Genomic DNA, 15,540 nt, shown 5'->3' with positions numbered 1-15,540 from the left:
GTATAAACTATAAACACAAATTTTGGCAAGTAAACATCAATTTCTGTGCACTGCCCAAAATCTCGGGAAGGCAAACGTTGAATAAATGCTCTATACAAATAATTTTAATCTCAACATTGTTTTTTTTACACATTGCCTCTTGTGATCACCATCTCCTTGCCTCACGGGAACTTATTGCACTGCACCGCCAGTAACATTACCAATAATAAATTATCGTATTAGCAAATATTAATCAGCTTTTCGGGGGGCTCGTGAGAATCAAGGACCGGGGCATGTGCTCTGGCTGCCCCATATGTGCCTTAAGGCGAAGACGGTTATGCTATACTATTGGAAATTATAAAATTGTTATACTATTGGAATTTTTTTAAATTAGTGTCTTTATTTACACATGAATAACACGTGTTTTTTCCTCCAAAATATTAATTAAAATCAACAGGATAGGGTTATATTAAAGGACTTACGGATAAACGCAATTAATTATCATAACTAATATTATAATGAGAAAGAGAGTTTATCTGTTTGTTACGCAATATATAACAAGTCGGCTCTCGGCCTCACAGAAGGAGCCGGCACTGCACGCCGATTCACCGCATCACCGACACAATTGCTCGCAGGGACAGTTCTTGCCAGAGCTGACATACCAGAATCTGCCTATAACCGGGCCATCCCTTCGAGTCCGCGCCAGGTGTTGATAACGCCTTGCTTACCTCTAGTTCTCATGTTATACTATGGTTATCACTGATTCTACCATAATAAACAATATTATTGTATATATACACTGTTTTTTAAACGTCACATTGCATAATTTGTTATTTTCTCTTCAGTTTATTTAAGCGACACACTAAAGATTTTTATTAATACTTTTACAAGCAATGCTTCAAAATTAGACATTCGCTCGGGGCAAGTTTCTCTTTTGTTGTATTATCTGGAATAATGCGTTATCAGACAACGTTATCAACCTCTATATAAATATTATGTAGGTACGGGCAGTATGTGTGTGTATTTAAAAGCGAACCATTCTTTTGCACGATTAAATTAAAATTTAAGGTCGAATTTAAGTGCACCATTATTTTTTAACATTTGAAATCATAAGAGCTTGAACTAAATGTATGATGATAAGCCGCGACCTTATTATTTTATTAAGTTACATTCTCACAATTAGATTTAAGTCGAGCAATAAAACAAAAACGACTTTGAATAGTCTGACATACTTTGACATACTACTTCGAAACATCTCGTAGTCTAATAAAATTTTACATTATTTGTTTTTCAATCACAGATAATGAATACCTTTAATATGTTTTAAGGCGACCTGTATTATCGACCTAATAGTTGAACTTAAGTATAATCAAATAATTCCAGAAGACGACAAACCTACTGAAATACAAAATATGAAAAATAGTTTATTCCTTAAATTAATTGCAATATATTATATAAGCACAATATCAGCAGTTAAAAAAACAACCAATACAATGTTTTTTAATAAATTAAATGACTAAAAATTTAAAAGTAAAATCATCTTATATTGATGATGATAACTATGGAAAGATACAGAATCTATCGAGAAATAAATAGACGCACGCACAACACTCATCCTGATATCACACAAATTCGTATGTGTATATAAGAAATGCACATTAAACACACACAAAATTTAAATTAATTTACAACAATATTAGTTTTAGGATATTTTGTAAAATACCTTCTTTTTTAAATTGTAAATGTATGGGAATGTACTTGCTTGTGACGCACGGCTCACACTTCTAACGTCAGATCTGCACTATTTACGATTTATGCTTAAAATATATCACAATTAATTATTATTAATAAAAATTAATGTAATGCAATGCTTAGGGTTTTAATAATCATAAAAATAAAACAATAAAATGCTAATAAATAAATAATATACGAACTTCGTACAGTTATTTAATATAGGCCGCGTTTTTTAAAATAGACGCTATCGATTACTAAACTTTCTATAAATAAAATCATTGGTTCGTTGCGTGAAGTTCCTTTAGAATTGGACAATGTTTCTAAACTGTAGAGATTAATAAAAGTATCTTACGTGAAATTATTATCAAAACGAATCCAAAGTTCATAGCTTGTATTACAAACATGGCTCACAGTTATCACTTATCAACTTCATTATTATGTGAATTTCCTTAAGAGTGCCGACAAGCAAGCACGTATTTAAAAATGTAAGTTATTTTCGTTTATTATATTTCATAAACTATAATAATTATTATTAATTACATTTTTATGTTTTTTAAATGGGACATTTTGAAATAAGTTCATTCATTAAAACAATTTTATTGTATTTCAATTAATTTTTATTTACTACGTGATATATATTTGCATGTTCATTGTGACACGAGATAGCTCAGTGGTTAGCACACATCTTAACGAAGATGGCGGGTTGAAATTTGGGCAAGTTGATTTTTCATGTGCTTATTTGAGTTTATAATTCATCTCGTTCACGGTAGCATATGAATCCTGCATGTGTCGGATGAACATCACGTAAATTTGTATTCGCATTGGAGAAGCGTGGTGGAATAAGCTAGGAACCTAGGAACTTCTCCTTAAATGCAGAGAAGGACTAAACCCAGCAGCATTAAGTGTCTGTTAATTTAATTTTTTATTTAAAAAATCAATACGTGCAAAAAATATACGAAATTAGAATCCTTTAATAGAATATTCCTCTACCTGTAAATAACTCATTCGAGGAGGTTATGCAGCGTTCCCACCAAAGTAAGATTCAAGTGCCAAAACGATGGGCGTGCCATTCATTAAAGCGTAAAAAAAATTCAAATTCAAACGTGTGAAGTGTTAAATAAATTATAAGCAATATTTAATATGTCAATCAAACTGCTATTGTTTAATGAGTTTCATGTGTTATTATATGAATATATTCCATTAATGTAAACTAACAAACTGAAATTATCCGACTGTTGGGCAAAGGCCTTCTCCACCGGCCTCTCCTCTTGAGGAGAAGAGCCTAGAGACATGGAAGTATTGGCTTATTCCACGATACTGCTCCAATGCGGTTTGTTAGATATTTATTATTTCAAAGAAAAATATATTTTTTAGTTAAGTTTAAGTTATGTGAAATTAGTTCAGACCTACCGAGCTCAGGATGCCATATAGCTTGTTCTGGTTATTTTAGTAGAGAAGTTAAGCAAATAACTTTTAATGTGTCAAAAGATACATATTACCTAAAATATCCCAAAGGAAAAACGACTTCATAAATGACGTTAAAAAAATAGGGCGTTAAGGCTACACAAATGTTAAGTGTCCAAAAACGTTACAAGTGATTTGTGACGACGTTAAGACTTAGTCTGGTACCAGTATTATTAATAAACAAAATAAAAAAATCAAATCTAACCTATATCAAAGTATTTTTTATTCAAATGGGTTTTTATAAGCGTTTTTATATGGATAAATTTAGTGCCGGTTTAACCATATCCGGGTTCCTTACCAATACTTGCCCAGGGGCCACTTTGCCCTTTCTAGGTGCCTAAACTTTTATCTACCATATATAGCAATTTCATTCAAATTTACAATGTATTTACTAGATATGTTATTCGCCTATTTAAACATGAGTAATATTTGGCTTCAACAATTTCATTAAGAATGACAACCTTGTCTGCCTAGTCAAGTGGTTAAGTTATACGTATCGTTACCAACGTACAGTAGATTCTACTGAAAAAAAAAACAGCCATAACCTCGGTAGTTACATTTTTCTTCAAATGAAATACACACATACTTAACAATAAATTTATAGATTTATACACGAATTAAAGTATATGTCATGAATGGATCTCTCAGACTGCGAGTACCACGCTTATTTATCATCTAACTGTTCATTTATTGTGTAACATCATCTTCAAGAAAATACTTGTTAAACGATGTAAACAATTTATTGTGCAATAAAATTATTATTATTTCAAACATACATTAATCAAGACCAAATTCAAAATCTGAATTACATTACCCGACATTTGGACTTTGGAAGGACATTCATGTTTGAAGACACCAAAAATCAAAATGAAAATATACTTTATTCGAGTAGGCTTTTACAAGCACTTTTGAATCGTCATCATATTAACAAACTATTTTAAGTAAAGCTACCACCGGTTCGGAATGTAGATTATACCGAGAAGAACCGGCAAGAAACTCAGTAGTTACTCTTTTTCAACATCTAAAAATACAGTCATGTTAGTTAAATACATTTACATATTATGTATGTTATATATCCTGCCTGGAAGTGAACAAGTATTAACTCCACGCTTTTTTATCATCTATATAATCTTGTATCGAATAATATGCCTTCTTTACCAATTTATTTTTTAAAAATGACTTGAATCTATGAAACGGCAAAGTTAAAAATGACACCCACTCATCAATTACTCTATCCCCAAATACCAATAAGCTGTATTACTCTGCAGCAGTTTGAAGAGCGAGTGAGCCAGATACAAAAACCAAAAATACTTACATTATTTATACATATGTTCGTATGTTTGTATTGACAGTATAAGAAATGGTTTATACATCTGCCAGTTTCTATGAGCGAAGATGGAAATAGACTCGGCGGTGTTTCTTTAGCATTAAATTCCGTTATTTCTGTCTTTTTATTAATGATATTAATATTAATGATATTATTTGTATAACATACAATAATATCATTATATAAAAAGAGTGTAAATGAAAAATGCTTGATAAGATTAATCGACGACAAAATGTGCCACCAAAAAAAATCTCTGGATAGAAATTTAAATGGTTAAACGATAAATAATGGCGATAAACAGAAATTCATTCATTAAGAAGTTAATCTCTCCGCTCAAATAAGATTGTCATTATAATACTGTACACCTTCCTATTGAACATACAATGAAACAAGCTTATAAAAAACAATTCAAAACAAGTAACACAGATAATTCAACTGTACAGTTTAAAAATTTCTTTTATTTAACATGAAAAGCCCACATTGACAAATGAAATGGTTGCACAAACTGTGAAAGCAAAAGAGAAAATTAAATATTTTATAGTTAAAAGTATCTCACTGCACGCTTCCTACAGCTGAGATACTGTAAGAGTTCCCGCAATTTTGTAATCCCCAAAGAGTCAAAAATCTCCTCTAAAAATGACTCTGAGGCCAACTGTACATGATAAATTTCTTAAGTTTTTCTTAAAAAATTTTTTCAAAAAAGGAAATGTTTTTATGAAAAAGGTTTGTCTTTGCAGTATTAAAATTCTCAACAGATAATAAAGATTCCTCAAAGTTTTTGACATAATGTACTTCTCATTGCAATTATTAAACGTGATGGATTTCAATATACAAGACAAGATTAATCCGATCGTTTTTAAGGTCACCTACCTTGAAACAGTACAAGTCATTTTATAATATCCAAGATAACACAAGATACTGTGACTATTAAATTTTGATAAGTAGTTATTAATTTCTAACGATAAGATGATTACATAAAGATTTTAATCTCACAAAAATAAGTCAAAGTCAAAAGTTCATTATACTGATTGTTTTGTAATTAATACTTTCAACAGTCAATGTTTTTCAAAGTAAAAATATATACGACGATGATATGTTTATAACATTGAGACATTAACTATATATAAATAAGAATTTAAAAATTTACTGTTTAAATCATGACCACGTGGAATGGTGCAAAAATGCTAGCAGTATTTTTCCTTTGAATTGCAATTCCGATCAAAATTTCATGACAACGTGAAATGGCGGGAAGAATACTAGCAGCAATGCCCCGTTGAATCGAAATTCCGATCAAAAAATGAAGCAGCCCTCCTGTCACCATTGGTGACAATATGGCAAGGTGTAAGATACGGTTGAAATTTTATGAATAGGAAACTATTAGGAAAATATCTTGGTAACAAAACAGACCAATCACCAAACCAAACCTAACCTTTAAGCTTTGATTTGGTGATTCTATTACTAAATTGAAAATTGACATCGTTTTGTTTCGTCCTTTTAAAAAGGAAAACCATTCGTCCTTTTTTTGTATTCGCTGAAAAAAAATTTTATTACTCGTTTCCCTAACATGAAGTGACGCGATGAATAGAAAAGTAGTGAATAGTTTTTATTGAAAGCCTTTTATCCTACTAATTGAAATATGAACGCGATATCTTCGTGTCCTGTTTGCATTTAAAATTTTTTTGTTTGCATTAAATTTCAGTAGATTATCTATCGCATTCATTGAAAAAAATACATGCATTATTTATGTATTTATTTTCAGTATATATAAGTGAAACATTTATATAAATATAGTTACCTGCCTCTTTATTTTTATACATAACAATTTATATTTTTGTACTACCTTAAGTTTGTCTGGTACAAATTGCTTTTAATCAATACGACCGCCTTTTTTGTCTAGCTCTTTTAAGTTTGTTATATGCAAATGTATTGTATTGGCTTCCGTCCGCGGCTTCTACGGCTTGTGTGGATGACCTATGCATTTGTCTGTACCCCTGACAAGGATGCAACCATAAACAAACTACATTTATAATGTTAGTTAATACATTATCTATAAAACTAAGATTTTCTTTTATTTGGTGTATGCCTGCTCCGCTCCGCTCCGCTAGTTGTAATATTTAGTAAATAATCAGGAACATTTTTCAAAAAATATAAAATAATGGTATCTGTTCCCAGGTTCGATATACAAGGAGCAATAAGCCTTGTGTTTGAATTACTTTGGACCTTGATCAAGGTGAACTATGAAACTATTCGAGGAATGTGGAGGGTGGTCGTTCCTCCTGAACCAAAGGACGTTAAGGATGATGTTATATTTGTAAGTATTTTTAGCTATTTTATATTCGGTGAATAGGGCTTTGAGAAAATTACATTTATTTTCATTTGATTTTATGCAAGCTCACCTGGATAGGTATCAGCCTCTCACCGCATATTCTGCCACCAAGCAGCAATACTTAGTAATGTTGGCTTCCGTTAATAACATCTCAGTTCCCAAGGTTGGTGGCGCATTTTTTATGTAGGAAATGGTTAAAACTTATATGGCTCCACATGAATGATATGGGAAAATGTTACACTTAATTGAGTATATTGGATTGTCAAATTAGATAACTGGAACCGGTCATGGCATCGGTCGCGAGGTGGCTTTGCGCTTCGCAAAACTCGGCGGGACCATTGTGTGTGTCGACATCAACGCGAGCAGCAACGAAGAAACTGTCAAACTCATCAAACAGGAGAAAGGAAAGGCACACTCCTATCAGTAAGTTACGTCGTAGGACTTTTAGGAAAATATAATCAAATTACAAAGCTGATATGACTGAATCTAAACAAAAATTACAATAAAGAGAAAAATAGGCTTAAGAAACAATGACTGCAATACATTAAACACATTAAGTACATTTAATTCTTAAACGGGCTTCAAGCCTAGGAATCTTCAGTTTTAAAAACGAATTAAAAAAAAAAACAAACAAATAACTACAATAACGTTTTCTATGTGTACCGAATGATCAAATATGTTAAAAGGTGTGATGTCACGGACCGTGCAGCTGTAATGCAGCTGGCCGAGAGAGTTAGTCGTGAAGTCGGGGACGTGTCTATTCTGATCAACAATGCTGGCATCATGCCTTGCAAGCCTGTCCTCAAACAAACTGAGCAAGAGATTAAGCTGATGAACAATATCAACATTAACGCTAATCTATGGGTGAGTTAACTGTCCACTTCAAAACATGTGCTATATTTTTATCTTTCATGCGTTCCTAAACCATTCATCCGTTGTGTTGAAACTAAGGGGAGATATTCTACGTAAGCCCACGAGCGTTCCTGGCGCACACAAACATGTTTTTGTTATATTTATTAAGTTATTTTATTGAACATAAAGTTTACACCTGAGGCTTCGTTTGCCTTTTAGGGTTCAAGCTTGCTTCATAACAAATATAATCAAATTTAGTTGAGTGGTTTGGCTGTGAAAGAGCAACAGACAGACAGACAAGCAGATTTACTTTCGAATTTATAATCTTAGTATAGATTATTAGAATACTTATTAATATATATAAAAAATAAAATTCTTGTATATTTTTTAAATACATTTCTTCTCAGTATTTCCTCGCTTTATAATCATACTAATATTAATCATATATTTATCTTGAAATCAGCTTCTGTACTCGTGACTTCGTTAAAATATTTTAATTATTTTAAATTTAAGATTTCGTAAATACATACACAGTTCTATCGCTTACGAGGTCAACACATTTAAGAGATAAAAAGTACCGACCGTATGTGAACATGACGGTCTTGATAATTTAAAGTTTCACTATTTTTCATGAAAAGAGTTTAGATGTTGCTTTAATTTCTTTAAAATTTTTAATTCCTAAGTTTTCAAAAATATCACCTAAATGTTTGCTGCAAAATATTATTCGCACACAAAACACTTCAATCAAAGATAACGGTGTTTGTAGTTTTTACTGCGCAAGTTGATGACCTTATTGTGAAAGATTATTAAACTTACTTTTATCAAAATATATTAATTTATATATTTGTATCGCAAATACATTAAAAAAATCATCATTCAGTATTAATCACAGTGAGAAGTTATCCTAAGTATGCCACAGTGTCCAGCGTAGCTATCACAGGGCAAAGCGGTACCCCTCAGATGAGGAGGTGTGTCTAATAACAACACATCAATATTAAAGAAAAAAATTTAAAAAAATGTTAATTTAAGTATAACTGTTTATAAACTGTTGTAATGCGTTAAAGAGAAAAGTATTTTTTTTTTACAAAATGTTATATTTATAAATTTTGGCTAAGAGTCCGAATGTTTTATCCGCCTGGCTATGCCATTGGGGGATTGGCTTGTTCCTCTTTAGAAGCACGCTGTTTACGATGTTTTCCTTCACCGTCTAACACGAATAAGTACCAAGACTAACAGGTTTGTCGAAATTCAAGTGTTCTAAGAACTGCGCTGTCTCCGCATAAATATACTTACAAGGTTTGACTCAAGGTGACTAATGCTTGTTGGTTGACAAAAGGTCATAAAAGATTAGAGATAAAAATAATCCGATCATGTTATTATCTTAGCTATTCATTACGTTTAATACTATGTTAAAGAAGTTGTCATTACATTTTCTAAATATTTTCTTATCGTCTAACGTGTGCATGTTAGATACATAAAAACTTATTGGTATTTTGAAGTTATAAAATTTTTTTGAACTTATCGGGCAGAAGAGATATTTTGAAAAAAAAAAAATAGTTGAATTTTTCAATTCGATGTCACAGTATAGAATTAGGTAACTTATAACCATATAAAGTATTATGTGACTGCCTTATGATAATGTAGTGGCTGGCTTATGAGGCCGCAAATTCTCAGTTCTGGGTTCAAGGCCCGGGCCGGGTTAATGAAGAGTTATTGGGTTATTCTATCGAGATATTCCTAGTTGTTAGCGTGCCTCAGGAAGCACATAAATTTGTAACCAACACGAAATAAGGTCCTGCGCCTTATTTCGTGCTGGATTATAAGAGTCAGGCATTTACTAGTCTAAAGTACACTGTCTGTTTCTCTTACATTCCTGTGACCTTTTTAGAACTTTGTAACACCATGCCAATGTAAGACTTATATTGAATAACCAATAACATTGATAGTAATTATAATTTCATTAATATATGCGTTTTATAATGATGTTTCCAACAGACGATCCAAGCTTTCCTCCCATCGATGATCGCCCGTAACCACGGCCATATTGTGGCGATGTCCTCGATGGCAGGTCTAATGGGGCTCACTAATTTGGTCCCGTACTGCGGCTCAAAGTACGCCGTCAGGGGCATCATGGAAGCCCTCGCCGTGGAGCTCTTAGATGATCCGAGACAATTGAATGGAGTAAGCTTTCTTTACATTTACAAAAATATTTTATTATTATAATTTACGATTCAACAGAGAGATGCTGCTAGCATTCTTGCCACCATTCGACGCAGTCATAATTTTTACAGTAACTATTTTTTTTTTGTTATTTGTATATAGTTAAGGCCTATAAAAAAATATATCATCATGTTGGTCATGAGATCCACTTAGGCATTATTCATGCTTAAGAAAGAGCATTCATAATATTGATTAAAAATAGGCCTAACTAAACTGAAACTTTGAAAATTATTTGCTCCGGGCTGCTACAGTGTAGTCATACCTTTATTTAAACAATGGTGTCGTATAGGTACCGCGATAAAATTTATCGAATGTCCAATAAATGAAATACAGTCTACTTAGCTAATCAACTTTGTTTGAAGGACAAGAAGGAGCAGTTAGTGGAATATCTCATGATTTTTTTCTATGAGATCTGACAGTATCGATATAAATACAAAAAAAAGTACTATAAACAAATGTATGTGAGAACAAACTGCAAACTCATCGCAGAATACAGTCGTTTAATATCAGAAAGTGATATGCGACAGTCAATTTATCAATTAATAATTTCATTTTAAAAGACGCACGCATCAAAACAGCTTATCACCGCAACTTGGAATTCAATATTTCACGAGTGAGATACGAAGCGAGTCGTTACAGAAGTATAACATTGCCGATCGCAGAACTAATAGTAAGAAAATAATAACCTCAAATCCAACGTTCCACATATTCATAAAAACGTAGGTGAAGTTATATAATTATCAATTAATTGTGATAGTTGTGTCATATTCAAAATATACGATAGTAAAATTCGATATCTGAAGCAAATAAAACTAATTTAACGATGCCTATTCGATAAGATACTAAATCGTCCTCTAAATATAATGTATATTTTTTAATATAACTGATACGAAATTCCTGACTTCATTCTTAGCTATATAAAATTAATCTCTATAAATCGTTTTTGAGCAAGTTTAGAAACAAAGAATACTATTTAAAAAAAAATAAATGAGTATTTTATAAATTTATCTAATTAATGAATTGTAGTTTATATTAGCCTGATCTGGGATTTGATCCCAATACTATAGGATCTGTAGCCTCATGTAGTGCACTTAGTCATGTCATGAAACGAATATATTTATATATGTTTAACTTTACCTTTCACAATAATGGATTATGTAAGGCAAACATAAAAGAAAACGAAATCATAGTTTCTGAGACCTCCTACAACATAAATTTACTCACTTTATAATACAATCTAATATCTATATGTTAAAGGATATAAATAGTCTTGATAATTATTGATATTCGTATCATTTATTTTCATAAATTAGATTAAGAGCTAAAAGGATGAACAACTTATCAGATATTAACCTCACTCTGTTGTAAGTCATTGCGTCTTAAAATGTTTTAAATCATGATTATTTATTTCCTATGGTCAATGTACGAGAGCTTTTAGATAACATTGAAATTAATTCTTTTGATATCCTTTGGATCAATATCTATATAAGAATTATTAACATTACGACTTCAACTACATATAAATAAGAATTAAAAATAGTTACTGTATAAATAATGACCGATAATGTGGGATGGTGGCAAGAATGCTAGCAGCATCAACCACAGCAAGTGAACCAGCCCTCCTGTCACCAGTGGAGGCGAAAAGGCGAGGTGATAGGGTTGAATTGATATTTATAGGAAACTATTAGGAAGACATATTGGTAACAAAACAGACCCAGGTTAGGTTTGATTTGGTGATTCTATTACTAAATTATAAATTGTCATTGTTTTCTTTCGTTTTTTTAAAAATGAAAATTTTTATTTTTAATTCGCTTAAATGTCATAAATACGGCGAGGTTTTATAAACATATTATATATTAAAATGGATGTTGGTACGAGTATAAGAGTTGGCGCGTATGTGTTTTTGTTTATGGGGAAAGTGTTTATCCACATTTTGTAACTTGTAACTCAGCGTTGGATAGCGCTCCAGCGCATCGATTTCTATACCGTTAAAAAATTGCTATATACGCCGAGCGCTTCTTTTTTATGGCATCATAAAAGCGGACGGCCAAATGTGCCACTTCATGGTAAGTGTCACCACTGCTAATGCCTAATAAGTCATTACCACAAAAACGTAAAGTAAATCCTACATAATTGGATTGGTGTCTCGTAACAACTAATTTTAAAAGTATTATTTCCACACAGATCAAATTCACGACTATCTGTCCATACATTGTGGATACTGGTCTATGCAAGAAGCCTCGCATCCGGTTCCAAAATTTGATGAAGGTCGTGACCGCTGGTGAAGCTGCTGATATGATCGTTGATGCCGTTCGCAGAGAGATCGTGGAAATTACCCTCCCCTATGAACTTCACTATTTGAATAGGGTAAGCTTAACATACTTAACCAATAACACAACCAAAAGCGGAGAGGGTCATCACAACGGAAGATTTTCTAACTATTTTTTAGCAGTCAGGTCATGACGACGATGATGATGTCCTGACCGGTTTTAGTCATGGCAGCCAATTTCAAGGGAAATCAGAGAACTACGCAGACATATTATAGTGCACATGTGTGTGTGCAAATACACTTGTGCACTCTCTCAATTTCAAAATCCGATGGGACGACAAATACGTCATGAACGGAAAGAATTCAGACGCAGGACCAACAGCAACAGCAACAGCTGAGAATTTTTGTTAGGAAAATCTAGTAACTTTATCGGCCAGTCCTGGAGTTTATTTGGTCGGGATATTTGGTATTGTATCTAGGCACTGGTCTACTCAACTACGATGCTTTATTTCGGAGAATTCATGTTTAGACTTTTTTTCTTACATTACTGAAGCCGAAACTAATTTCACAACATTGCAAATTCTGTGTTATCAGACTAGACTTTTACTTTTTTGCTACAATCTTTCTAAAAATTTCACAGTAACTACAGAATTTATTATCATTAACCGTATAATGGGGGTGAAATCTTGAACCGTAGCATACAAGATAGCAGTTTAGGCAGCATAGTGTTTTATATTTACTTACTTTTCAGTATATCTACCGCTTGCTACCTTTCCCCGCTGCTCGCGCTTGGAACGCTTTCTTCAACACCGGTGTCGACTCACATGAATAAATATAATTGTTTATATAAAATAAATCCCTAATTATAATTAATTTAATTAAATTGTTCGATTTTTGTATTTATATTTGTTTTTTTTTTGTCTGTCATGGCTTGTTTCTTATGTGTTTATGTTAATTGTTATTAAAAAATATGGCCCAATTGTATTAATTAAAGATTATAATATATTATACGCAAACATAACACTCTCCTCGAACAATACCATTAATATGTTACAATAATATATATAATAATATTATTTACAACTGAAAATGATTGGATTCATTTAAATTAATTAGAAATAAGATACTAAAAAAAAATAGTTTGTTGTGTTCGGAAAGTTCTGCCACATCTCCTAGGTGATAAACTCGAGATAGTATTGTTTGCTGATGATACTTCTTTAATTTTTAAAATAAAAAGACGTCATTCAATATATGACGATGTGAAAAATGCTCTCTCTGAAATAGTAAATTGATTTAGTGTTAATAATTTAATGTTAAATAGTAAAAAGACAAAATGAATTAAATTCACTACTCCCAATGTAAGATGTGTCAAAACGAGTGTACTTTTAAACGGGGAAGCATTAGATGTTTTAGAATCAACAGAGTTCCTTGGTATGACAATAGACTCTAAGCTCCAATGGGGCCCCCGTATAAATAAAATGGCGAATAGACTCAGCTCTGCAGCCTATGCGGTAAAAAAAAATAGATTTTTGACTGATGTGGATACGGCTCGCCTTGTATACTTCAGTTATTTCCACAGTATAATGTCGTATGGCATCCTACTCTGGGGTAATGCAGCTGACATTAATACCATTTTTGTACTGCAGAAGAGGGCTATTCGTGCAATTTATAACCAGGGCCCAAAAGATTCGTTAAGAGGTAAATTTAAAGAAATTAAAATAATGACTGTCGCTTCTCAATTTATTTTTGATAATGTTATGTATGTACGCAAAAACATAAATGATTTTCCCAGAAATTGTGACGTACATTCTATTAACACTAGGAACAAGAATAAACTTGTTACTCCAAGTACTCGATTACACAGGGTTAGTAACTCTTTTTTGGGGCAATGTATACGTTTTTACAACAGGATCCCAGAAAACGTTCAAAATTATTCAATTATAAAATTCAAAAGAATCGTTAAAGAGCGTTTGTGTACTAAAGGATATTACAACACTAATAACTTTTTAGTTGACTGCACACCTTAAGAATGAAATGATCGCCTCCAGGCTGTTTCAAATAGCTAAAATATAATTATTATTGTACATGCAAAATGGAAAAAAAAAATATCCCACTGAGTTTCTTTCGCCGGTTCTTCTCAAGTCCGAGGTGTTAAATTCCGAACCGGTATTACTTTTTTGACTATCAATAAGAAAGTGTAAACACTTCTATATTTAATAAAGACTTTTGACTTTGACTTTGAATACATCTTTTAAAACCGTACACTATGTTTATCAATAGTAGTGTTTTAAACGGATGACGCAACACTTTCGAAAATTCTTGTACTTTTCGACTTAGACTAAATCGAGTGAAATACAATATATTATTGTATTAACAGTAGGTAATATATAAATAACAACTTAACACTTATAATATAATAAAAATATAGTTTAATTTACTAAATCATACATACATACATTACATTAGCAGTCTGTAAATTTCCCACTGCTGGGCTAAGGCCTCCTCTTCCTTTGAGGAGGTTTGGAGCATATTCCACCACGCTGCTCCAATGCGGGTTGGTGGAATACACATGTGCCAGAATTTCGTTGAAATTAGATACATTCAGGTTTCCTCATGATGTTTTACTTCACCGCCGAGCACGAGATGAATTATAAACACAAATTAAGCACATGAAAATTCAGTGGCGCTTGCCTGGGTCGAACCCGAAATCATTGGTTAAGATGCACGCGTTCTAACCACTAGTTCATCTCGGCTCCAAAACATTAAATAATATTTACCAAACCAATTAATTCGGCTAAAAATCTAGACACGCAGTAGCGTGTCAAGCCAAGTAATAATAATACATGCATTGTATGAATATAAATCATATAATCTATTAGGCTAATTATAATGCTAATGTTTTCAAATTGATAACGTAATGCTGTAGTCATCTTTCCCGGTGAAGATCATCGCCATGATTGATCGTAATTTTGTTAAAAAAATAATGATATAGGTTTTCATTTTTATAACTCTGATTAATTATATGTCTAGATTAGACTGTCAAAGCAGAGAATGCGAATAAAAATAAACTTGCCCAACAGTAATCCACTAAGTACACGCACACTGGTAAAGTATTGTGACGTTTGGCGTGTGTCAAGAGTATCTGTCACGCACACTAAAATAATACAGTTGGTGCATTTGTTGTTTTTTGTGCAATACTATCTGTAAATAATGTAAGTTATACAATTTATGTCTCCACAGATATGTTGTCCGTGTTTGGTTTATCCTTAATTTGTATTTTTTTAATTATTATTTTTTATTTTAGCGTTCTTGTGTGCGTTTATTACCAGGCAGCATCACACACTTGTAAGTTTTTAATTGACGCTATAG

At 32.2% G+C, this 15,540-nt stretch overlaps 1 protein-coding gene across 1 annotated transcript; it reads left to right on the top strand.

Annotated features, from left to right (window-relative positions):
• Nucleotides 1–2,057: 2,057 nt before the first annotated feature.
• Nucleotides 2,058–13,070, top strand: LOC113402130 (epidermal retinol dehydrogenase 2-like). The gene is made up of 7 exons (XM_026642284.2): nucleotides 2,058–2,198; nucleotides 6,677–6,815; nucleotides 7,102–7,253; nucleotides 7,517–7,694; nucleotides 9,678–9,863; nucleotides 12,087–12,269; nucleotides 12,923–13,070. Coding segments are annotated over exons 1-7 (921 nt in total). The 5' UTR covers nucleotides 2,058–2,196; the 3' UTR covers nucleotides 13,004–13,070.
• Nucleotides 13,071–15,540: the final 2,470 nt, after the last annotated feature.

This window comes from Vanessa tameamea, chromosome 2 (assembly GCF_037043105.1).
Source record: "Vanessa tameamea isolate UH-Manoa-2023 chromosome 2, ilVanTame1 primary haplotype, whole genome shotgun sequence".
Classification (NCBI taxonomy): domain Eukaryota; kingdom Metazoa; phylum Arthropoda; class Insecta; order Lepidoptera; family Nymphalidae; genus Vanessa; species Vanessa tameamea.
Note: the sequence above shows the minus strand (reverse complement) of the source record. Positions and strands in the feature narration are given on the sequence as shown.

What these genes read in the sequence shown, in the direction of transcription:
- LOC113402130 (XM_026642284.2), top strand. An exon ending in TTAAGGATGATGTTATATTT is followed by an intron (nt 6,816 to 7,101) that starts GTAAGTATTTTT and finishes TTGTCAAATTAG; the next exon opens with ATAACTGGAACCGGTCATGG. An exon ending in AACTTCACTATTTGAATAGG is followed by an intron (nt 12,270 to 12,922) that starts GTAAGCTTAACA and finishes CTTACTTTTCAG; the next exon opens with TATATCTACCGCTTGCTACC.